This window comes from Rhinolophus sinicus, linkage group LG03, assembly GCF_036562045.2.
Source record: "Rhinolophus sinicus isolate RSC01 linkage group LG03, ASM3656204v1, whole genome shotgun sequence".
Classification (NCBI taxonomy): Eukaryota; Metazoa; Chordata; class Mammalia; order Chiroptera; family Rhinolophidae; genus Rhinolophus; species Rhinolophus sinicus.
This window is the reverse complement of record NC_133753.1, coordinates 42,085,733-42,109,349: the sequence shown is the minus strand read 5'-3', so window position 1 is coordinate 42,109,349 and position 23,617 is coordinate 42,085,733. Positions and strand designations below refer to the sequence as shown.

The following is a 23,617-nucleotide window of genomic DNA, read 5'->3' as shown; positions in this document are numbered from 1 at the left end:
TACTGACAGTCCCCCACATTACCTTTCCAATTCCATTCCTATGCGCTGGAATAAAACAATATGCTAATCTGGGTAAAGACAAATCCAACTAGGTGGGGAAAATGGTGGTCTGCCCTTGCTGGAGGCAACCTGAATCTTGAATTACTCCCTCAGGCCCCCTCCTGTGGTTTCGGAATGCAGATGCACTGTTTCCTCCCTCAAGACAGAGTCCAAAGGACTAAATCCCATTCCTCTATACTGCACTCCTCCAAAAGGAGACCTCTCCCAGGCGTCCCCTGATCCTTTGTGGCAGGGTGGTTAGCGACAGGATATGTTATACGAACTGGCACCACTAGGTAAGCTCTACAATGCTAACTGGTCCTAACTACCAGCAGTTCTCTGATCTTAGAATGTGGGGACTTGGTACCTTTTAAACTCCACTTTGGCCTTTTCCAGAATAGGAATAAATCCCACTTGATTTTGTTAGCAATTACTTAACTCTACGTCAGCAACTTACATCAGTTGCCCAGAAATAGACAGCGAAGAATGTATCTAAGTAACTTATTAAAATGTTTAGTCAAGTAAGGGAGTGGGAACAGAACAAGAGGAGGTAGCACACACAAGCAAGGGTGTGATTCTGGTGACGTAGCTTGGAAGTGGATCTCAGCCTGACTCCTCCTGGAAGTGTGGAGTGTAAGGTGCACCTGTTCCAGGTAAGGGAGCTTGGCTTTCATACAGGCATGTCGAGGGGCACTTCAGGCCGAAGACCCACAGATAGTGTATATTAGGAGGATAGTGAAAAGGGGAGGAGGGTGAAAAAAGATCTGCGGAATATGGTCAATATCAAACTTATTTTTACAAGTTCCATAATGTTATGAACAAGCTAAAAAATGGTCGGTCATTTGTCCCAATAAAAGCTGGTATTATTTGTAACTAGCAAAGTACATGCTTAGGTTTCGCTTTAGTAATCTGCTAATGAAATGCTAAGGGCAGTATGAACAAAGTACTTGAAAAAAGAACAGCAAAACAAACTTTAAAGATTGAAGTAAGCCTGAATACTATTAACTCTTGACTTTAATCCTTAATTTCTCTAAATAGGGCTGCTTTTGCTCTTTCTGGAAAGCAGTTACCTGGTTTAGACGATCATTTTCTTCAAAACTGTTTCTGAAACATTCACAAAGTCACAGGATCTCAAAAACAATGTTTATTTTAACACATAAAATGTGCCACCTAGCACCAATGCCTGTAAGTACCACAATTCTATCAGCTACTATTACTGTTTGGAACTGGTGAGACTTAAGCTCTTGACAGATCAGTCTGTGATCAGATGATTATCATAACAAAACAGAGACTACACAGAATTAAAATCATTTGCTAAATGTATATGGAACTACATTTGTAGTTATTTAAAAACCTTTCTGTTTCATGCAAACAAGTTAACACCAGTGATTTCAGCCACATTTTCCTGGAAGATAGAAATGAGGAAAAGTGCATCAGCCACATAAGTGCATGAGCCTGAAAATGGGCTTTTAAGTCTCACTTCATTATCCAATGAAGATTTTTGTAAAGATAGCTTCCCCCCCACCCCCCAATCTCCTGATTTCTTAACTTTCATTCTTACCAACTCACTACAGTATGATTTACTATCTAACTCACATAGACACGTATGGTGGGGGGAAAAGAATAAAACTTTGGCCAATGTAACTTTTTTTTAAACATATAAGAACATTAAGTATTAAAGCTATCAATGAAGCTACATATGATAAAAACCACTGCATAATTATGTTAAAATGAAAACCTTTTAAATTTACCTTTCTTGAACAAACTAAAATTTACTGGTTTGAATTATTTTTGGCAGTCTTTAGGCTAATCTCAATACCTATTTTTATTTGAGGAGTGACAAATACAATGTTTTTTAAAGCAAAACTTGATGTTGAGCTAAAAGTAAACTAAGCTGGATTTCAGGCCCACTGGCAGGCAGGCAGTCAGTTATTTCTCGTATTGCAGGAAGCCCATGATGGTTGTCATCTATATCAGATCTGTAAGGACATGCTGGAAAAATCTGTGAGCACAATCTTCCCATGATATATTCACATGCTCCATTCACATCTTTACCTTACCCAAGTTGTTAGAGGCTTGGGTAAGATGACTAAAGATTTCACGATGGGAATTTCTGTAAGAAAAAAAAGGAAACTTTATACAGATTGATTTCTTATTACAAATTCAGTATTTACTGGGTAGTTAATACTAGGTAATATGCCTAGAAATGGCTAAATGCAATTCAAATGAACAACCATGCATAATGTTTAGAAATGATTCTTTGTTGATACCTAAAGCACGAGTAACCAAGGAAAAAAAATACATTGAACATCATCAAAATTAAAAACCTTTCTGCTTCAAAGGGCATACTATCAAGAAAACTAAAAGACAACTTACAGAATGGGAGAAAATATTTGGAAGTTATGTGTCTGATAAGGCTCTAGTATCCAGAATATAAAATAACTCTTACAACTCAAGAATGAAAAGACAACCCAATTTAAAAATAGGCAAAGTGGTTCTGTAAAAATATACAAATGGCCAATAGGTACATGGAAAGACACTCAACATCATTAGTCATTAAAGAAATGAAAATAAAAACCACAATGAAATATCACTTCTTACTTACTAAGATGGCTATAATAAAAAAAGATGGACAATGACAAGTAGTGAGGATTTGGATGAACTGGAACCCTCAGAATTGCTGGTGGAAATGTAAAATGGTACAGTAGCTTTGGAAACAGTTTGGCAATTCCTCAAAAAGTTAAACATGAATTCCCATATGACCTAGCAATTCTAGTCTAGAAAAATACCCAAGAGATTTGAAAACATGTTACACAAAAATTTTTATGTGAATATTCAAAGCAATAGTATTCATTAGAGCCAAAAAGTAGAAAAAACTAAAATGCCCACTGACTGATGAACAGATGGATAAGGTTTGGTATATCTATACAAAGGAATATTATTCAACTATAAAAAGGAGTTAAGTGCTGACGTGTGCTACAACATGGCTGAACCCTGAAAACACTGTACTGAATGAGAGGCCAGACACAGGAAGCCACATAGTGTGTGATTACAAGTTTCCCCTGCATATTCCATAAGCTGAAATGGTATAAAGTGAAGAGTATCCCTTTCTTCGAGTTATGCCACTTTGCTTTTATGAAAGACCTACGTTAGCATGGTAATGGCTTCTTTTGTAAAAGCGAAAATTCTCCTGGGATTTCTTTTAAAAGTTAGTGAAAACAGGTACTAATAATGTAGGTCTTTTGTAAAAGCAAGGTGGTATAACATGAACTTTTGGAAAGCCAGGGACATCTGTATAAGAATTGTTCAGAATAGGCAAATCCATACAGAGAGTAGATTGGTGGTTGCCAGGTGCTGAGGGGGAGGCAGGAAGAGGAAGTGACCACTAACAGGTATGGGGTTTCATTTTGGGGACGGTGAAAATGTTTAAAATTAGAAAGTGGTGGTAGTTATGCAACTCTGTGAATATACTAAAAACCACTGAATTGTATGCTTTAAAAGGGGGAATTTTATGGTACGTGAATTATATCAATTTTTTGCAAGTGATTCTTTGCCCAAAAAAAAGCCTTTATATTTAGGAATCAAAATCTTCATGCCTCAAAAAAATCTACTTTTAAACTACACAACTTCAGCTAAAACTGGATCCCTTAAGGCATAAACCATTTTTTATTTATCTTTGTATCTCCAGCCTCATGCCATGTAAAAGCTGATTGATCTGAATTACTAATCCCACCACACCTCTTGCCTTATAGTCCTAACATCTGGTCTTGATCCCCCAAATGACAAGTTATTTGCTTTTGGGTAGAATTCACATAATCAAAACTCAATCAAAGCAAAGATAATAGAAAAAAGTGTGAGTTATTAAATTTAACATCTTTAATTCATAAAATTGATCATGTCCCTGCCTTATACCAGTCACATATACAAAAGGTGGTAGGGATAAAAAAAATGGATACAATTCTTCCTTTTTATAGGCTCACACTCGTGCATCACAGGGGCAACTAGCATAAGATGTAATTGTCATAACAAGACAGCAACAGAAAAGGAATCTACATATATTCTATTTAACTGAGTGAATTTTTCATTATTGGACAGATCTGTCTTGCTATATTTTATTTTTAAAATTTTATTCATTAAAGTATAGATGACATACAATATTGTATTAGTTTCAGGTATACAACATAGTGATTCAACATACTAACTTCCCTGACCAGGAATTGAACCTGGGTTGCAGTGGTTAAAGCTCCAAATCCTAGCCACCAGACCACCAGGGACGAAGGGTTGTTGTATTTTACTTTGACTATTAAAAAAATTTGAATGGTTGGAAAAAGTTCTAAGGTCAGAGCTGACATTTAAAAATCTCTAAGAGATAGCAGAAACTTATAAATAGCTAAGTTACTTGTCTGAGGTAATGCCCAAGTATAAAGCTATATAATTTACAGCTGGAAAGGACCTTTACAAAAGAAGCTTACCTTATTTTAGAGGAAGAACCTAAGGCCAGATAAAGTAATCTTAACATTGAGAGTTAGTGCCTGAGTCCAATGAATAATCATAGCTGTTTCCCCATATCAAAATCAACATCTACACCACACATAAGCTCAGAGACAGCGTCCAGCTAATGAAACCTCCTCAGAGAATAAAGAGCCAGGAATGTATTTACCGATTTTTTCTTTCTGATGTATAAAATATGAATATCTTCACTTCGATATTCTTCATCATGTTTTTCCAAAGGAATTTTTTCAAAGTCAAAGTCTAGTTGAAGGAGCTATAAATTTAAAAGAGATATACTTCAAATTCAATAACATGAAGTAAACCTGTGGTGAGAGAAGTCAGAATGGTGGTTTCCTTTGGAGGAGTACTGACTAGGTAGGGGCACATGGGAGCCTTTTGACGTTGTGAAAATGTTCTACATTCTTACGTTGGGTAATGGTTTTCCTTGAGTTTATACACACGAAAAATTGAGCTGAACACTTGACATATGTGCATTTTACATGTTTGAACTCAATTGAAACTTGGACAATAGGAATTTTCATTTATAAAGTTCATTAACATTCAAAACAAACATGAAAAAAATTTAGCATATATCTGAAGCAGAGTCATATATTTGCTTTCTCATTTAACCAAAGTAGTCCTTTCAGTGGAAAAAACTGCAAGGGCTATATATATGTACCTCAAGAGGAGTCACTTGTAATATGACTGATTTTTGCCCATAAAAAGGGTTTGGGTAACCAACAGGGGAAGATGGGTGAAAAACACATGAGACTCTATGTACTACTGTTGCAAATTCCTGTGAGTTTTTATTTTAAAAAACAAAACAAAACCCTGAAAATAGATAGGATATCTTGGTTGAAGCTTTCACAAAAATGTATAGGAAAACACAGAAGTAAAAATACATCACATACCATGTTTCTATGATGTATTCTCCAAAAGTATTATATACATCATTAAGATGTTCCCCAAAGCAAGCATGTTTAATAAACAAAACATTGCAAACTTTCTCAGAAAAGACAAGGGCATACCATTATTTCACATTGTTCTGTAGATACTAGATCAACTAACTTGAAGAGAAAAAGAAATAAAGGATCAGAAAAGATGAAAAAAGGGAGGGGGCTAGTAGAATGGTGGGTGGGCTGTAAAGAATACTCTTTGGTTTCATACAAGCAGGATTGTATGAAATTACCATAATATTTTGAGTGAAATTACCATAATAGGGGGCGGTTAGAGTGTGAGCTCTTAAACAGGGTTGCTGGTTCGAGTCCCACATTGGCCAGTGAGCTGCACTCTCCACAACTAGATTGAAGGACAACAACTGATGGGTCCTGGAAAAACACACTGTTCCCCAATATTCCCCAATTTAAAAAAAATTTAAAAAAAATTACCACAATATACTGAATACACAGTCACATATAGCCTCTCTGAAGGCTAATTACTACAAAGATAGATCTAGTCGAGTACCCACCTCAAAATATTTTTTCTCGATTTCTGGATTTTTTCCCATTGTTCTTTGTTCATAACAACATATAATACAAGTCTCAGATCCACAAAGATCTTTTAGGGTTTTCAACAACGGCTCCAAAGACTGTTCAAAAAAGAATATAACTTTTATGACTTTAAAAAATTTATACTTTTTACTACAAAAAGGGGCAGGGGTAATCGTAACTCCTCTACAATTTATCCATCTTTGAATCAATCCAACAAAGTACATGTACTTAAAGCTCTGTAACTAATGATTAGCTCTGTAACTAATCAACCATTGTACTGACTTGTTTCCAAAGAAAGGATTCAAGTGACTGTATTTTGCAGTTCCCATGGAACTGACTTCACGCTTAAATATTTAATTTGGGATTTAAACAACTAAAAATTTACCTACCAAAGCAAGTATGACCTAACTTGAACATAAGTTAGCTCAATGTTCAGTATTTAAAAAATTAATGATGCCCACGTTATACAAACTGATAATTTAAAAAAATCATTGAGTCTAATAAATTTTGCCACAAAACAATGATTTACAATGCAACTTAAAATGTAGCTTGTCATAACAGATCTAAATGGCAAAATCCTTTAAAAATTTTACTGAAGCCTCTAGTAAAATGCACATAGCACTTTTCTCAACATGATTCACAGGCCTGTATGTAAATCCTGAGTGTATATACGTAGTCCCTGGAGACCTTTCTCTTTACTATCTTATCAACTATAGGACAAATATCCTTCATTCACATATCTTAAAGGTGAAGAAATATGTGCTCTAGAATCCAGGAAATACGGTATATCTTCTAAAGGAGGGGACTTCACTCATTGAACACTTACCTCTTCGTAGTATATGCAGTCGGCCATCAGTATGTAGTCTGGCGGAGAAGAAAAGTCTTCTATTTCTTCCCCCCTTAAAAATGTCAACCAAATATTTTAACTTGGCTTTAATAATTTAAAATATTCTTGTTTTAAAAACAAAACCCGGAAGGTCTCCTTCGTATTAACCAAGCTTTTAGTGAAATGCAATTTAAAGCAAACTACAAATCGTTATCTTAAAACAAGCTGAAAAGGCCATACAAACCATTTCAGTACCTTGGCTTGAACAGAACCAGTGACAAGGTGCTTGTTCATATTAATATTCATCTTCAGCAAGTCTTGCAATTCATCAAGATCGGTGACTATAACATCTGCCCTATAAAATAACGTCGATTGAGGGAGGCGCAGGCATAAGGGTGGGAAGCCAGTCAACAAAGCGGCGGCCCCTCCCCCCAGCTCTTACCCGAGGGTAGCCGCCATGAGCCCCACAGCCCCGGTGCCGGAGCCCAGCTCCAGCACTGACCGCTGGCTCAGCACATGGCCCCCATCGCCGGAAAACCCTGGCGTTTCCAGATATTTAGAAAGGACAATGGCAGCGTCCCAAACTACGCAACCCACACCGCCGGAGCCATACTGCTGCAGTCGTAACACCGTGCCATCCCTCTTCTCCAAAACTCGCACAAAGTTCCGCAATGGGTCCTCCACGGAGGACCCCAGAGGAGCTGCCATAGCTGCTCAGCAACAGGCTGCGGCGCGCGACGTGACGTCATATCCAGGCGCACCACCCCCGCGGCCCCACCTTGCGCGTGGCTGGGCGCCTCCTAGTGGCGGAGTTAGCGCCTCGACACGTGCGTGAAGGCACAAAGCCCGGAAGGCAGCATTACCTGGGCGTGGCCGAGTGCTGGGCCACCTGCTTCCCCTACACGCGGGACTGCTTCACTCTCCCCTAAATTACAAGTCCGGTTTCACCAATAGGCAGTTTAAATCACTTTTCCAGACAAAGCTAGTATTATAATCTGCTGTTTAAAAAAACAAAGCCAACCTCAGAATGTTTTTACCTGGTTGGAGACTGAGTCACACGGTAGTTACTGGCCTTGAAACCAGCCAGTTTCCAAGATCTTAAACCCAGGACGCTGTAATCCTGTTTATCAAGAGTTTCCTAGCATGCTCCTAATTTTTCATTTGAATGCATAAAAATGGTTACTAGAAGCTTGCTGATTATGTTTAGCAGTGAAGACAAAGTTATCCCTCTAAAATTTGCATCACTCAAATGCTTTGGGATTATGTAATTGAAGTCGTACAAAAATATTTAAAATAATGTGTGTATAAATATTTCTACAGAACTCAATAACCTCCCCATTTGTTTCTTATACTGAAAACACATATGTTGAAAGTCTTTTAAAAATTAAGACTGGGGTGATTTATTAATCTTGTTAAGAACTCTGATACAAAGCACAGTAAAAGGCCTCAGACCAGTAAATAACGTGGCTTTTGGCTACTTTACAACTGCTGCTACCGGCACAATCAGCAAAACACACTTTTTCATCACTTTAAATGAAGAAGTCCAAATGGCAAATAAAAGTTTTACTCCCTTCTCTGATTAAAAAGTTTAATAAAGCTTTAAATATTTGCTATTTTAAATATTACCAATCTAAAAAAATATTTTTAAAAAATTTTAGTTCATACAAGATTTATAGAGAAAGTTACTAGGTTTTGACGACAAGGCAGTTGGTTCCGATGCCATAAACTTTTCCTCTGAATTTATGAATTAGTAAAGTAGCAGATTGTAGTATAGGCCTCGAGTCACTTAAATTTATATAGGTTATTAGCATTATCTTTAAATATACAATATAAACAAAACTGTACATACATGGCATATTAACTGTTTTCCAAAACAATAGGCAATTCATTAGCTACAGATACCATAGTCTGCAAAAACAAAAGGCACATCTGAATATGATACATGCCCTTTTCTCCTCTATGATTGGGTTAGGTAGTCTTTGCTTACATTTTTGACAAAATAATAAACACAGTGCATTCTATTTTTCATTTTTGTCTTGAGCAGCAAATTCTAGCATTTAAGACATGGCATTAAAGAGTTTAAGAACAGTGGGTGTTATTCACAATTCTCCTAAATGTAAAAACTAGAAGTAAAAACTAGAAGATGGCCAAAGAGGTTTAAAAATCAGTAACACCACACACCCCCTATATTTGTGTAAATTTATTGCCTTAAAAAGGCAGCTATTACTCAAATTTGAAAAATTCCATAAATGCACTATCCCCTTTCAGTGCAATCAATATTACTTTAAATCATATTTTAGCAGAGTCTACAGTGCAAATATAAATTCTTTATACTGGCCTTTTGGCAGCACTGAGGATCCAAGACAAGGCAATGCTACTGATCACCTGAGGATAATGGTAAAGGAATTTTGTATTTTTATTTTTCCAATTTTTAAAAGCTTATTTGATCAGTAGCATTTTAAGAGCATTATTTGTAAAAAGTACTAAAATACTATGCCTTTCTTTTTAATAAATAAAAAAACAACACCTTTACAAATACCATTCCAGTGTCAATGACTACATATGACTAAGGTCACTGAGGAGTTTCTGCATTTTCTAGCAAAGGCAGTCTATACAATGGGGGGTGTGAAAGCTCTCGTTTGTAAGTCTTTGGTGGCAGTTTTGGTAGGTGAGGGCTTGAATTCTGCCTTGGAGGAACAGGGGGAGCTTGAGGATGAGCAAGATTATTGTGACTAGAACTGAGCACATGGCATCGACGCGGCACCCTTGGAGAGGGTGTGCTAGGAGGAGTGTTTGGCGAATTTGGACACGTACTAACGTCTCTGAACCAGTCTGGATCTCTGTGCAGGTGTCCCAGCGGAGGTGGCTGAAGATTAAATGGACAGTTTATAAAGTGTTCTGGAGGCCGAAAGGGAACCGGTGGAGGGGTGTCAGGAAGAGGATCTCTCGGCGGTGGCGGAGGCGGACTGTGCAGAGGCCCATCAAATGCACCAGTAGGAGCAGGAACTCTGGGTTTTACCTTTGGAGGAGGAGGTTGTCTGGGTGGAATAGCAGGGGGATCATCATCAAACTTCGTAGTTCCCTTAAAAAAAACCAAAGTAATTAAATTATACCTCTGTTCTCCTGAAAAATCTGTAAGAATATGTTTTTAAAAGACTGAAAAATTCTTGTGTGTCCAGGTAAATTCAGAAGCTCAAAATAGATTAATGATCACATTTATGAGTGAATTATTCTGTTTAATATTTTTATACATGAGATGTTTTAATTGAAATCTTAGAACATAATGCCTCAGGTTATCTTGCTTTGTATATATATTTCATAAATTTATGCGTTTGAATTATAATAGGCAAGTAAATGAAAAGAAAATATCGTTTTGTTGACATGAAAGGACATGATGTGAAGAGGACTTGATATCCAGCTACTGCTTTCTGGCCACCTATTCCCCTTTCCCCAGTGAGGCTTAGAGTTCTGGTTTGCAAAGTGTGATCCAGGCACCAGCCGCATTAGCCCCCCATGGCAAATTAAGGAGCTAATGCAAATTCGTTAGACATGCAAATTCGTGGGCCCCACTCCAGACTAACTGAACCAGAAACTCTGGCAGTCTGCCTTAACAAGCCTCCCAGGTGACTGATGCAGCCTAAAGTTTGAAAGGCAGTAGCTGAAAGTTTGAAGACTGCTTTGAATACTGAAGCTCTTTCCATCTATATTGCAAAGAAAATGTACTTCTGTCTGTGAACCTGCCCAGCCTCTTTTTTAGAAAAAGTATTAGGATTAAACAAAAGTATTTTTCAAATAAAACAACCCAAATGTTTAAAAAACCATAAAGGGTAGTCAAATTATAATTACCAGACTCTTTATAAGAACAAGCACTATTTTAAAGATTTACAACTTTGAATAACTCGATGCAAACCTAAGTCCTGTTGACTACCTTGGAATTTGAAGCATCATGATCAAACTTTTTTCGAGGAGGAAGAGGAGGAGGAATCAGTGGCTCTTCACTTAGTTTATGTAAACTACCACACGAACTGAAGAAAGACTCTAGGGGTAAAAAAGATTAGTTTAACTACAATTCATAGTGCAATTATTAGGCTAACTTAAATTTCAATTTGTGATCCCCTCTGCTATGGCATCTGTTCATTTATCCTTTCCATTAAATTGTTACCTTTCTGAGGGCAGTGCGTATTTATTTTTGTATCCCTAGTACTTAGCACAGTGTAGTGCCTGGCACATAGCTGGTACTCTAGCTAAATAAAGACATACTATTTAATTAAGGTTAATAATGACATTCTGCTCTTGAAAAGCATTTTTAAAAATCGGAAACAGACAAAACAAATATATTTGTATAAACTGTTGTAATTTCCAAAGAAAAGATCATCCATAAACAGAGACTGTGCATTTTTGAAGTCGCTAGAATTGGATACATTTCTACACAGGTAATAAAGCCTCCATATAAGAGACCATAAGGTAGAGTTGTATCACATAGCTCTTTCTCTTTGCAAATCCCTCATTGATAATGGACACGTTATATAAACACATTAAAGGAAATTTACAAAATAAAATATTAGGGGAAAAATTACCAGTAAGCATGCCAAACAGAATAAGCACGATTTCCATTTATTTATCTTTTTCATATGATTAAAAAATACCTGTAATTATGGACCAACTCCCTATTTGATATCTCTCTCCACACACAATTATAAAGGCAGTGACCATGTCTTGTTTATCATTATACTGAGATTGGGTTCACAGGAGCTAGTTGGGAAAGAAGTTGATGAATTTTAATTTTAAACACACTGAATGTGAACTGCTTATGGGATATCCAAGCAAAGATGTCAAACTCATTATTCCATGTCTAAAACTGCTCTTCTGATCATGTGACTGCAGTCACCTCAGGGGGCCTTGTTGGCTCAGGGTGCCAATAGTACAAACAAAAAGAATGCCTATAGGTTGGCATATGGTGTGGGAGGTTAGGCAGAGCACTCTCTGCTGTGGACGTGTTCCTTTTGCCGGCCCAGCGTCCTTTGCCCTGTGTGCTGGGACCAGAACTCCTCTTGGTGGTGCTGAACCCATCCCATGTGGTTTAGTCATGCCAATTCTGCCCAGTACACCCCAATTCTATTCAAAAAGTGGGCATGGGACTTTCTTAACATGATCAGATTTTTATCTACCTTTCTTTCATTCATGCAGCCATGTGCTTCAGTGAAAGCTGATCTACCCCTTAGCTCCAGAGATGGGCCCTGATTAGATCAAATCAGGGTAATCCCATTCCTTCAGCCAGAGTGTTGTTGGTTTAGCTGTAGGCACATGACTTAATTCAGACTAGTGAAATCTGAAAGGACATTTGCTAGGGCCTCCTGAAAAGGAAGTTCCTTGCTCTTCTGGAAAAGCACTCTGTCAGTCGGTACCTCTGTTTCCTCCTTACTTGAGCAAACAAAGAAGCACATAACCTTTATTGCTCCTGCTACCACTCTAATGACCTTGAGGGAACACAGCCTTAGATAAAGCTGATAACCTGGACAAAACAATGAAGAGTCAAAAAGAAACCTGGTCTTGGGTCTTCTCTTCCTCACAAAAACATACACACTCATGGAAGCAGAAAATATCCGAATGATGGTGAGCCAGCTGTACACGTTTGTGATCTGGGTCTGACTCTATAGTTAGACCACTTAACCACTACGCTATGCTTCTCCATAGCAGGCTCTCAATAACCCTTGCTGAAGTATGGATACGATTTTATTTTCTGTCAAGAGTATTACCCTATAAGATTACAGTTTTTGTGAGCATTTTAAATAACTTAGTATTCCAAACTAATGAATGTAGAATAATTTACTAAATGATTTCTATAATGTTGGTTAGCTATATAAGTTACTTCCAATTTCTTGCCATCCGCCTGTCCATCTGTCCCTCTCTCCCTCCCTTCCTCCAAACCACCATCCACCCATCCAGTATCTATTGGGCACCTGCCACAGTGCCAGGCATTGTTCTCAGCACTAGTGACAGGCAGTGCACAACAACAAGCCAATTTCATGTCCTTACGGAGCTTACATTCTAAGTTGGGGAGAGAGAACAGACATGATTAGTAAGTAAAAGTGCAATGGCTATAAATCAGAAGAAATATTAGGTACGGAAGGGGGAATAAAGAGATAGGTGGGGAGCAATTTTAAATAGGGTGATTAGAGAAGGCCTGACTCAGGTAACACTGAGTAAAAACCTGAAGGAGGCAAAGGAGCATTATGCCATGAGGTCAAATGGGTGAAGAGCATTTTAAACAGAGGGAATGGCAAGAGCAAAAATCCTGATGTGGGAATGTGTCTATTGTGTTCAGGAGGTAGAGTAGCTGGAGCAGAGTGAGTGATGGGAAGAAATAGTAGATTATGAACTCTGACAGAGCAAAGGAGGCCAAATTGCATTGGGCTTTATGAGCCCTTTGAAAGGACTTTGACTTTTACTCTGAGATGGAAAGCCACTGGAGGGCTTTAAGCATACGTGAGACAAGTCTAACCTACATTCTAAAAGGACCTGACTGCTGTATTGAAAACAGACTAAAATGTGGAGGATGGGAAGTTAGGATGCTACTATTATAAACCAGGTAAGAGCTTATGGTGGCTTAGACCAGGGTGGCAGCAATAGAGATGGTGAGAAATGGTTAGGTTCTGAATATACTTTGAGCGCAAAGATTTGTGGATGGATCACATTTAGGGTATAAGAAAAAGATGTAGAAGATAATTCTAATATTTTTGACCTAAGCAACTAGACAAATGCAATTAGAACTGAGATGATGAGGCAGTGGGAAGAACAACTTTAGAAGGGATGGAAACAAGCTCAACTTTGGAGAGGTTGACTTTGAGATTCCTATTAGATATCCAAATGGAGATGCCAAATAGGTCACTGAATGTATGAGTCTAAAGGTCAAGAGAGAGATTCTGGGTAGAGGAAAAAAACTGGGGAATTATCATTACATAGATGATATAAGACTGAATGAGAATCAAGAGAGTGAGAAAAGAAGAGGTCCAGGAACTGAGTCTCAGGACCCTCCAATGTTATTAGTAAGTTAGGAAAATGAAGAGAAACCAGTACAAGAGGCTAAAGAACTAAAAGTAAACTAGAAAAACCAAGAGAGTGTATGAATAATGTGATTTCCATGTATATGACTTCTTCCCCAAAGTTTTTTGGTATTTTATATAAATGAAGGCAGTCTTTGTCTTTCTCGTTTGCTACTGAATCCCTAGCAGAGCACTGGTACAAAGTAAGTAACTCAATTTTCTGTTGAATAAAACCAAAGGTATGAACAGTTTTATGGTTTGACATGTTGTTTTCAGATTTCTTTCCAAAAGGGTTAATGTACCGATTTACAAGGAGTAAGTAATGTATGAAAGAATCTTTTAACATAGGCTTGCTTATACTTTGATGTGAACTATTTATTCATGTCCATTGTTAATGAAGTCTTACTGTTTTTCTCATTGTAAATGAGCATTTTTCATACTTACTATAAGTATTTTCTTTCTTTCATGATTTATTTTAGGATATTCAGAATTTTATGCATTTTCAGTATTCCCTATTAAATTTCAAACAATTTTCTTTATCATACGGAAACAGTATTTTACTATTATCTAAAATAATATCTAGAACTCCTGGGTCTAAAATGACATAATGTTATGGGTTGAGTTGTGTCCATCCCTTCCCCCCCTACAAAAAATGTTAAACCTTAACCTATAAATGTGATCTTATTTGAAAACAGGATCTTTACATATATAACCAAGTTAGGATGAAAGTGGGCTCTAATCCAATATGACTAGTGTCTTTTATAAGAGAAGTGACAAAGAGACACAGGCGGAAAAGATGGTCATGTGACAACAGAGGCACAGGTTGAAGTGACACATCTACAAACCAAAAGATGCCAAGGATTGCTAGCAAATGCCAGAAGCTAGAAGAGGCCAGGAAAAACTCTCCCTTACAAGTTTCAGAAGGAGCATTACCCCGTCAACTTGGTTTTTGAACTTCTAGCCTCCAGAACTGTGCTCGTTTAAGACACTCAGTTTGTAGGTATGTCCATGTGACTAAGTTTTGGCCAATGAAATGAGAATACAACTGATGTGTGCAACTTCTAGATAATGTTTTTATAACAAAGCTCTTTGCCCTCCATGTTCCTGTTGGCAGAAAAATGGTAACAACTGAAGCAGTTGATCAAGACTCAGAGATGGAAGCCACATTTTGAGAATCCTGAAGTACCCTGCTAGCTGTGGAGCAGAGTTGTCTAATTGTTCTGGTTATTGTGAGAGATAAATTCCTACTTTATTTAAAGCACTGTATTTTTGGGTTCCTTTGTAAGTATACTTTAGTTAAAAAAAAATGGATTGAGAATGCAGGGTTACTGACAGAAGGATTTTTTTGGTCTGTTTTGTTCAGAGCCATAAATCTTGTGCCTAAAATAGGGGCCTGCACTTACCAGGCCATTTAAAAATTATTTATGAATAATTTATGAGTGAATGATATTGGCCTTCTAAACAGCAAGTATAAAAGCTAGAAAAAATGAGAAAACCTTCAAGATTCTTAGTAAAACGACTTAAAATTCTATACCCAGCCAAACTGTTAATAAAATGTATAAATAAATTATCAGAAATGCAAGAACTTAAATACTTTATATCCTGTGTATCATTTCTCAATCAACTACTGGAGGATGTATCCCTACCAAAATAAGGAGGCATATCAAGAAAGGTGACAAGGAATCCTAAAAACTAGGATCCAATGCAGGAGACAAGGGAATTTTTAGTATGACAACAAAAGAAGATTCTGGGATGCCAGCTGGATCAGAGGTTAGACAGCAACCAGTTCAAACTGGAGCATGAGGACAAAAGGGCACCAGGAAGGAAGTTTCCAAGTTAAAAAGCAAAAAAAAAATACTGATAGCTTTCCTGAGTGGTCTGACCTTACGGAAAATCGTGCTGTGCAAGGGTGTGGGAAGACTGAGCAATAGATGTTTAAAAAAAATAAACAAAAGCCCAAGCATTAATGAGGCTATTATTAACTTCAGGAAACAGAGCTGTACAAGAAATGAAGCATAATTGTAGTATACACTACTTAACTTATCAGTGAAATATTTTCCCTAAATGTGCTAAGTATATTAGGCAAAGTAAAGGGTTAAATCATCAACCATAACAGGAAATCAATAAACACTACATAAAATTAATGATTCAGAAAAGAGAAAAATACAAAAACATCATTTGAAAATGTAGAAGTGTCACTGGAAAACAAGAAAAGGGGTAGGGAGACATGTGATAGGAAGCTGCTGTTAATTTCATTTTCAGTGTTTTAGCACTATTTGCTTTGAAACTCTATCATGTATCACTTTGGTAAAAATTTAAAAATTAAAGTTTGAAATAAAAAATTTTAAATAATAAACTTACTTTTCTCATAAGACAGGGACTCTCTTGCTACTATCTAATGATAAACATTTTACTATGATAGATGCAGAAGTCCTCCAGATTGGGACAATTATTCTTGAAGCTGCTGTGCCCTTTTTATTTTATTTTAAACAAATGATCATAGAAAGAAAGGTGACAGCACTCATGTCATGAATTATGAAATAAGTATGAATGGCAGAACAGTATTTTACTTATAATACTGATTTAATAAGATAATGTGAAGAAATAAGTGATCTAGGGCTAGCCTGAGAACCTGATAAAAATTTGGTATATTACTCTTATGGGAAATGAACTGGAAGGGTTGGGGGAGAAAAGAGGCAACTGATATGAAGTCACTGATCATTCTGTGCCAAGTAATGTGCTAGGTGCTCTACACAGTTATCTCATTTGATCCTTAACAAGCTTGGAAGATGCTATGTAATTTGTTCAATGGTCACAAAGCCCCTAGAACATAGATAGGTTGTAAAATGATGAAAACAAACTATAGTAGTTTAAATACTACCCAGTTGTAAGCAAATAATTCAATGTATTATAAGAACTTCATTCATTTATTAAATTTTAAAAATGTTACTAAAACCCAAAATACTCATATACAAATTTAATCAACTCAATTATCTTTATAGTCATTTCGTTAGAATCAACTCAAATTCTTACTTACTTGAATGTGGCAAGAGAACTGGAGCAAAGATGCTATTGCTGCCTATTGGAGTGAAAAAAATTAAGTTGAAAAGGAAGATACTATGTATGATTTTTCTTTTTAAAATGTGTTTGCATAAAGTAACATATGTAATAACACACACACAGAGTACAGAATTTTATCATCACATCTTTTGTCATGTAGTTTTTAAAGAAATGAATCCATTACTCTTTGTACCTGCCAATGTTTTTCCTTTCTCAGCATAAGTAGTTTCCTCTCTATCACTGTCTCTTTTTAAATTTCCTTCACAGAACATATCTGCTTGTTTTCTTATTCATTATGTATTGCTCTCTTTATAGTAGTAGTGGTGCCCAAAGAGTACTAAATAAATCTTTTTTAAATTAATAAATTAGAAAATAATATGCATAAGCAATGCATGAACGATGCTTTACTCCCCTGTGTTAATCACTATTTTCACATTTCACTGTCACTTTTCATGCTAATATAGTTTGAAAAGGATTCTACAGTTCCCTAATTAAAATGATGAAAATGATCTTAAACACAAGATTCCTTTTTCAGGAGGGGGGTTATCACTTTGTGAGGGGTACAAATGTCTAACTATTACATTGTTTTGTACACCTGAAACTAATTAAAAAAAAAAAAGAAAGGATTTCTTTTTCACCAAATGGTTCACATCAAATACATACCACAGGAACTGTTGAGATCCACATCTAAAAACACACTAAGGTCTGAAGAAGCAGATACTGGTGGAGTAGATGGTGTATTTGGAGAGGTTGGTGCTGATGCTGTTGATTCAATCTCAGTTTCAGCAATCCGACTAAAGCTTATTTTACATGGTTCTCTTTCTAATGGTGTTGGATGACCTCGTAAAGTGCCTGAGGTAGAGCCATGTCGGCCTGCATTAGGCCTTATTCCAGGAGATTTTAAAGAGAAAGTTGATTTCCTAGGCTATGAAAAGCAAACACAATTACCATTACTAACTTGTATGTACTTTTTTTTGTATGGCTTAGTGCTACTTTATTAATTCTTAGCATATAGTTAAGAGAGTACAACAAAATCTCAATCTGCAAAAACAGCCTGTAACATTCTAGTAGAACACTTTGGGATTTGATCTGGCTCAATATTAAGATAAACTTGAATATAAGTAAACCTCTTTTCATACTGCAGAAATAAAATTCTTAAAAATCGGGTTGGAGCGTCGTGCTCCTAAACCGAGATCGCAGGTTTGATTCCCACGTGGGCCAGTGAACTGCGCCCTCTACAGCTAAGATTGCGAACAACAGCTCTCCCTGGAGCTGGGCTGCTGTGTGCTGCCATGAGCGGACAGTGGCCAGTGTGAGTGGCCGGCAGCCAGCGTGAGTGGCCGGCAACCATCGTGGTCTACTGTGTGCTGCCATGAGTGGCCGGCAGCCAGCGTGAATGGCCGGCAGCCCACAAGAGCTGCTGTGAGTGGCCGACCGATGACTGACGACCGGCTGCCTCAGCCAGGGGAGAGTGCAAGCCTCATAATACCAGCATGGGCCAGGGAGCTGTGTCCTACACAACTAGACTGAGAAATAAGACTTGAACCAGAGGTGGGGGGGAGGGCAGAAGAAAGCTGGGGGGGAAATTCTTGAAAATCTGTGTGAACAACTTTTTGCTCTCAAAACTTGAACCTAAACTTCTTCAAGTCACCAATATCAATTTCACAAATATTTACTGTGGCCATAATATACGTAACATGCTAGGTGCTTCAGAAAACAAACAAAGACCTTGCTCTTTTCTTCCTAATCGTAAACGACCAACCTCTACCATGGCACTTTAAAGTCTTCGGAGAAATTGCTATCATTGCCCCCACCTAAACCTCCACCCCCTTTTAAAAATTCTCATAGTAGTAACCTAATGAAAAAATATGGAACTCAGATTCAGATAACGAGTTAAAATCTCAATTGTGTCAATATCTAGCTATGTAGCCTTGAAAAAGTTATTTAACTTCTTCAACCACCAGTTTTTATGTTTGTAAAAGTAAAATTATTGTGGAGATGGGATAATATGAAACTATAAGCATACTGCTTGGCCCCAACTCGGTGTATTTTTACTTCCTTTCACATCTTGCTTCACTTTTAGCTACTCAGAATTGGTCTTCCGCTACTTCTGTTGCCACTGTGTACCCCAGGAATAACCAGGAGCCATAACAGCAAATTTTAGCCAGAGAGGTGAATTCCAGTGGCAACCACAGACCACAGTGCTCTAATGGCAGGAGTCATGGTCTAGCCAGAAGAACCATGATACATCTGTGTACTCCTCATCAGGTCTTTTTGTTTCCTATTCCATCCACCTACCTATCATTTTAGGTTCCCATTTTCTCACAGCTTTCTCCCTTTACTAGGAAGGGTCAAAAGTGAACAGATAAGTAAATGGTACTAAGATAAAGGATAAACCAGATTTTATCAAAAGACTAACATTTCCCTCCACAATATATACACTTTTAGAAACAGCATAGTACTTAAATACAAAACACTTAAAAACAACTATTTGAGTAAATCACAATTTTAATGGAAATAGGTTGTTAAACATTGACGATAATATTGTTTTAAAAAACAATTTTTCCAAAATTGTAATGAACTTACAAATCGAGGTGGCTGTTTACAGTTTCGGGGTTCAATTTCTAGCGACTTGTTGAACAAATAATCTGTAAACTCTTTTTCAGAAGCACTTCCCATGGGGTTAAGGTTTTCAAAGAACCGCTGGAATTAAATATCCATAGTACATATTTTAGATCTCATTAAAACATTTATTTCATCAGTTTAATACAAAAAAAAAGACCAACAATTTAAGAGATCATGTCTGGAAAGTCCACGGCATTGTTGATTCCAATCTTCCTACTTTTGAATAAAATTGTATAATTTATATGGAAGTTATACATTCAAGTCTGAAACTTCTATTAAGAAGATGAACAGATTTTCATTTATTACCATATTAGTGGCTCAATATCCCTCAGTTAATATTATTTCTACTCATTATAACAACAAAATGATAATTACCGGTAAGCTATCAAAATGTTTACAATAGAATTATAGTTATAATCCACAAGAAAACTTTGACAGTAAAAAAAAAAAAAAAAAGAAACAGTCTATTCAAAAATAATTTCAAGAACAATTACAAACTTAAAGTTATCTCTGCTAGCCCATAATAAAATAAACTCTTTGTCTTTATCAAAAAATATTTTCTAAGCTTAAATTTAAGTTTTTAGGTAGAAAATTTAGATGAACTAGTAAAGTGCAAAAAGAAAAATAAACAGTAATCTCATAAACCAGAGATCTCACTGTTAACATTTCACTATTAGAATATCCTTCCAATGTCTCAACTGCATGTGTGAATATACACGTTTACATATACTGTATTTTTTTCTGCAAAATTGGGATCACGCCATATTTATTTCTAACCTTTTTAAAGTTTATTTTCAATTATTTTTTCCATGTGGTTTACTTACTTTATAAAATACAAATTTTAACTCTACAGTATTTCATCAGATGGATATTCCAAAATTTATTTCACCAATCTCCATATAGTTATCCATACATAGTTATCCATATAGGTGCTTTCTAATTCTTTGCTATAATGATTATTATTATTATTAATTCCTTGTACATAAACTTCTGTACATTTCTGATGATTTCCTTAGAAACATTTCTTACAAGCAAATTACTAGATTTAGCTTTATTTGATTTTGAAGTGGTTTAGAAGCATATATAAAAACAAGTACTGGGTTTTAGCTTTAGCAGTAGGCAAAATGAGCTATAGAATTTCTAGCATAAAATTCTTCCATTTTTCAGGCATTTTATCAAGTTGAAGAAAATTATATTATTCCTTTAACAATATTGAAATAATTTAGGTTAACTATGTTAAATCATATGAAACAACAGTAATTTAAAGACTTTTATAAAGTTATAACAGCAGTTTCTAGATTTTCTCATCTTTTGCACTGCTTTTTAATACAATTTAACTTGGTTAACTATGGTTTGAAAAGTGAATCGCTACTTTGTCTACATTTAAAACTTAACGTTGACTCAATCATAAAGAAAGAATTCTCTGCACCCTCTCCCATCCCTACACCCCCGCCCCTAAAATAATGCTTTAAAAGATGGTAGGAGGCCTAGACTGAATCACAAAGACCTATTAGGAGTTACTGAGATATGAATGCTAAAAGTACTATTTCAAGTATAAACAAGCACAATATAACATTATTTCTGTGGGGAAATATACTGTGAACTCTAATCTGGGCCACAAGAACATATTTCCTTAGTCCTATGAAGCTCCACATCACAGAGGGTTGGCCCAATGGTGAGGGAATGGGATGAAATAGTAGCTTATCACCATTGTCTTTAGAGCAGGTATCTGTCTACATTTTCACAATGGTGTACTTAGGTCATTCTTTCTTAGGACTGTAGAGTATTTTGTTTTGAACTAGGGACAAAGAACAGTTATTTTGAAGTGGTTTAGAAGCATATATAAAATTTAGGAGGGTAGGAGTGATGTGGACATTTTCATTTAATATACGCAATTTGCAGACTATATCCAAAAGTTTAGCACAATTTTAATGTGACACTTGAACTTATTCTGATTAATAGTTATTTTATGCTCTGAATTTCAAATAAGCATAATATAATTCATTTACCAAACATAAAATCATGATTTAATTTAGAAGGTATTCAACATTTTATAGCACCACCAAATCAATATTATGAATTATTGCTCAAAACAGGACATCAATTAATAGAATGTTAAAAAAACAATTTTTGCTATGCATCCATACATACCATTCTACAAGTCTCTTCCCCAGTGTTCCTATAAAGGGATTAATTACTTAATGTTATATTGGCACATGTAAAATATCTAAAATGGCTATCAACCAATGATAGTACTAGCAGAGGATTTTCTTTTTAATGCATGGACATCAGAAAGCTTCTCCATTTCATCATTCAGTTTTTTACAGTGTCACTTGAATCAGTTATACAAAGAAGCAATACTTCAAGAGAAAGTACCCAGTAATATTAATAACTTCTGATTGTTAGTGCAGAATATCTATTTATCACTTCTATTGATTATGTTATTTTCATAAAAAATAAATAGTATAATGTGTGGTTATGATATTTCTTACAGATGCAAAGAATTTAACATGTTCTCTTTTAAAAATAAGGAAAGAAAATATTTACCCTCATTTCTGGTTCTATCCGTAAACAATAAGGTTGATTCTGATACTGCTGAATTTCTCCAGTAATTTCCGCCACTTTCCTCCTCTTACTGAAATTGATTAAATCTTTCCCTTTCTTTTTTAAAAAATCATTATTCCCTTCTTCGGTCTTCAGAATATTTGTTAAATATATCCCTAGTAAAAAAAATATTTGAAGAAAAGTTGTTATAAAAAATTGGTTACTTAACCATTTGGGAAAATAATTAATCTAGTAAAGTTAAAAGACATCCTATAATCCAGCAATTCTACTCCTGAAATGTTGGTAAGTCTGTGATAGGCTTATTAAGTACTTCTACATAAAGAATTCTTTTTTAACACGGAAACAATTTGAAATAAAAAAGAATATTAGGGTTTTGAAAAAGCTTAATTGGTCATTTCTTAGACTAATAGCCTAACGTAAAGGGAAGGATTCATCCACAAAGTCTAAATTGTAAGTGTTAAATCTACTCTAACCATTTTAATATTTGGTTATAAATATATAATGCCAATGATCTTAAATGATTACTTACTAGTCAATAAATTAATTTTAAGCCAATTCTGGTTATTTAGACTACAGATTTATAAACTAATTCTGTTTTTCCAAAGCCCATAATTTAGATAGAAAAAGAATTATTCCTCACATGAGGACAGTAATAAAGTTTTTAGTTTCTTTTTCATGCATAATTACTGATTCATTTAAATCAGTAGCACTCAACTGGGGGCAATTTTGTCCCCCAGGGGATATGTGAAAATGTTCAGAGACATTTTTGTTTATCACAACTACGTGTGTGTGCATGTGTAGGGTGGGTGCACACAGGCATGCTATGGTCTGAATGTTTAAAATTCCTATGTGGAAATCCTAATGCCCAATGTGATCGTATTGGGTGGCGCCTAAGTCATGAGGATGGAGCACTCATGAATGAGATATGTGCTCTTACAGAAGACCCCCCCCCACAGAGCTCCTTACAACTCTATGAAGTAATTATCATAATCTTCATTTTATAGATAAGGAAATAGAGAGTTTAAGTTTTATTTATCAATATAGACAGCTAATAAAAGTAGACACCTCAGATATAAAATCAGGACCAGCTGCCTCTAAAGAATGGTCTCTTTTGGCTACAACACACTCTCCCCCAAAATATAAATCCTATTTAGTTACTTACCAAAAAAAGGCACACAAGGTGGATTGATTGACTTAAGCTTTACTAGGTATTTTTTAAAGTGATCTTGACTTAATTCCACAGCTTCATCCAAAATTCTCCTTTTTCTTTCCTGTAATGCCTTTCAAATATATAAATTGAATATAATTTGTTTTCTACAATTCAATCATATTTTATGGATGCAGAACTTTGAATTTTATATAGTGTACAAATATTTGAAAAAACAATTTTTAAAATTAAGACATAGTATTCCTTTCTGTGCTTGCCTGAAATGATTTCTCTTTTCATATCTATAAATATAAAACTTAAAAACTTATTT

At 35.9% G+C, this 23,617-nt stretch overlaps 2 protein-coding genes across 2 annotated transcripts in view; both read right to left on the bottom strand.

Moving 5' to 3' along the window:
• Positions 1 to 1,168: 1,168 nt before the first annotated feature.
• Positions 1,169 to 7,682, bottom strand: VCPKMT (valosin containing protein lysine methyltransferase). The gene is made up of 6 exons (XM_019725651.2): positions 7,289 to 7,682; positions 7,091 to 7,201; positions 6,847 to 6,919; positions 5,999 to 6,118; positions 4,700 to 4,804; positions 1,169 to 2,152 (listed from the first exon to the last, which is right to left on the bottom strand). The coding sequence occupies exons 1-6, from the start codon at positions 7,552 to 7,554 to the stop codon at positions 2,138 to 2,140; spliced, it is 690 nt and encodes a 229-aa protein (XP_019581210.2). The 5' UTR covers positions 7,555 to 7,682; the 3' UTR covers positions 1,169 to 2,137.
• A 1,178-nt stretch (positions 7,683 to 8,860) lies between these two features.
• SOS2 (SOS Ras/Rho guanine nucleotide exchange factor 2) overlaps positions 8,861 to 23,617 on the bottom strand; it is an 81,372-nt gene continuing 66,615 nt past the window's right edge. The window contains exons 17-23 of the mRNA XM_019725650.2: positions 23,302 to 23,419; positions 22,122 to 22,294; positions 19,536 to 19,652; positions 17,613 to 17,874; positions 16,927 to 16,968; positions 10,775 to 10,884; positions 8,861 to 9,928 (exon numbers count right to left, since the gene is read on the bottom strand). Coding sequence (XP_019581209.1) covers positions 9,419 to 9,928; positions 10,775 to 10,884; positions 16,927 to 16,968; positions 17,613 to 17,874; positions 19,536 to 19,652; positions 22,122 to 22,294; positions 23,302 to 23,419 — 1,332 coding nt within the window. The 3' untranslated portion in view covers positions 8,861 to 9,418. The remainder of the gene's footprint in view (positions 9,929 to 10,774; positions 10,885 to 16,926; positions 16,969 to 17,612; positions 17,875 to 19,535; positions 19,653 to 22,121; positions 22,295 to 23,301; positions 23,420 to 23,617) is intronic.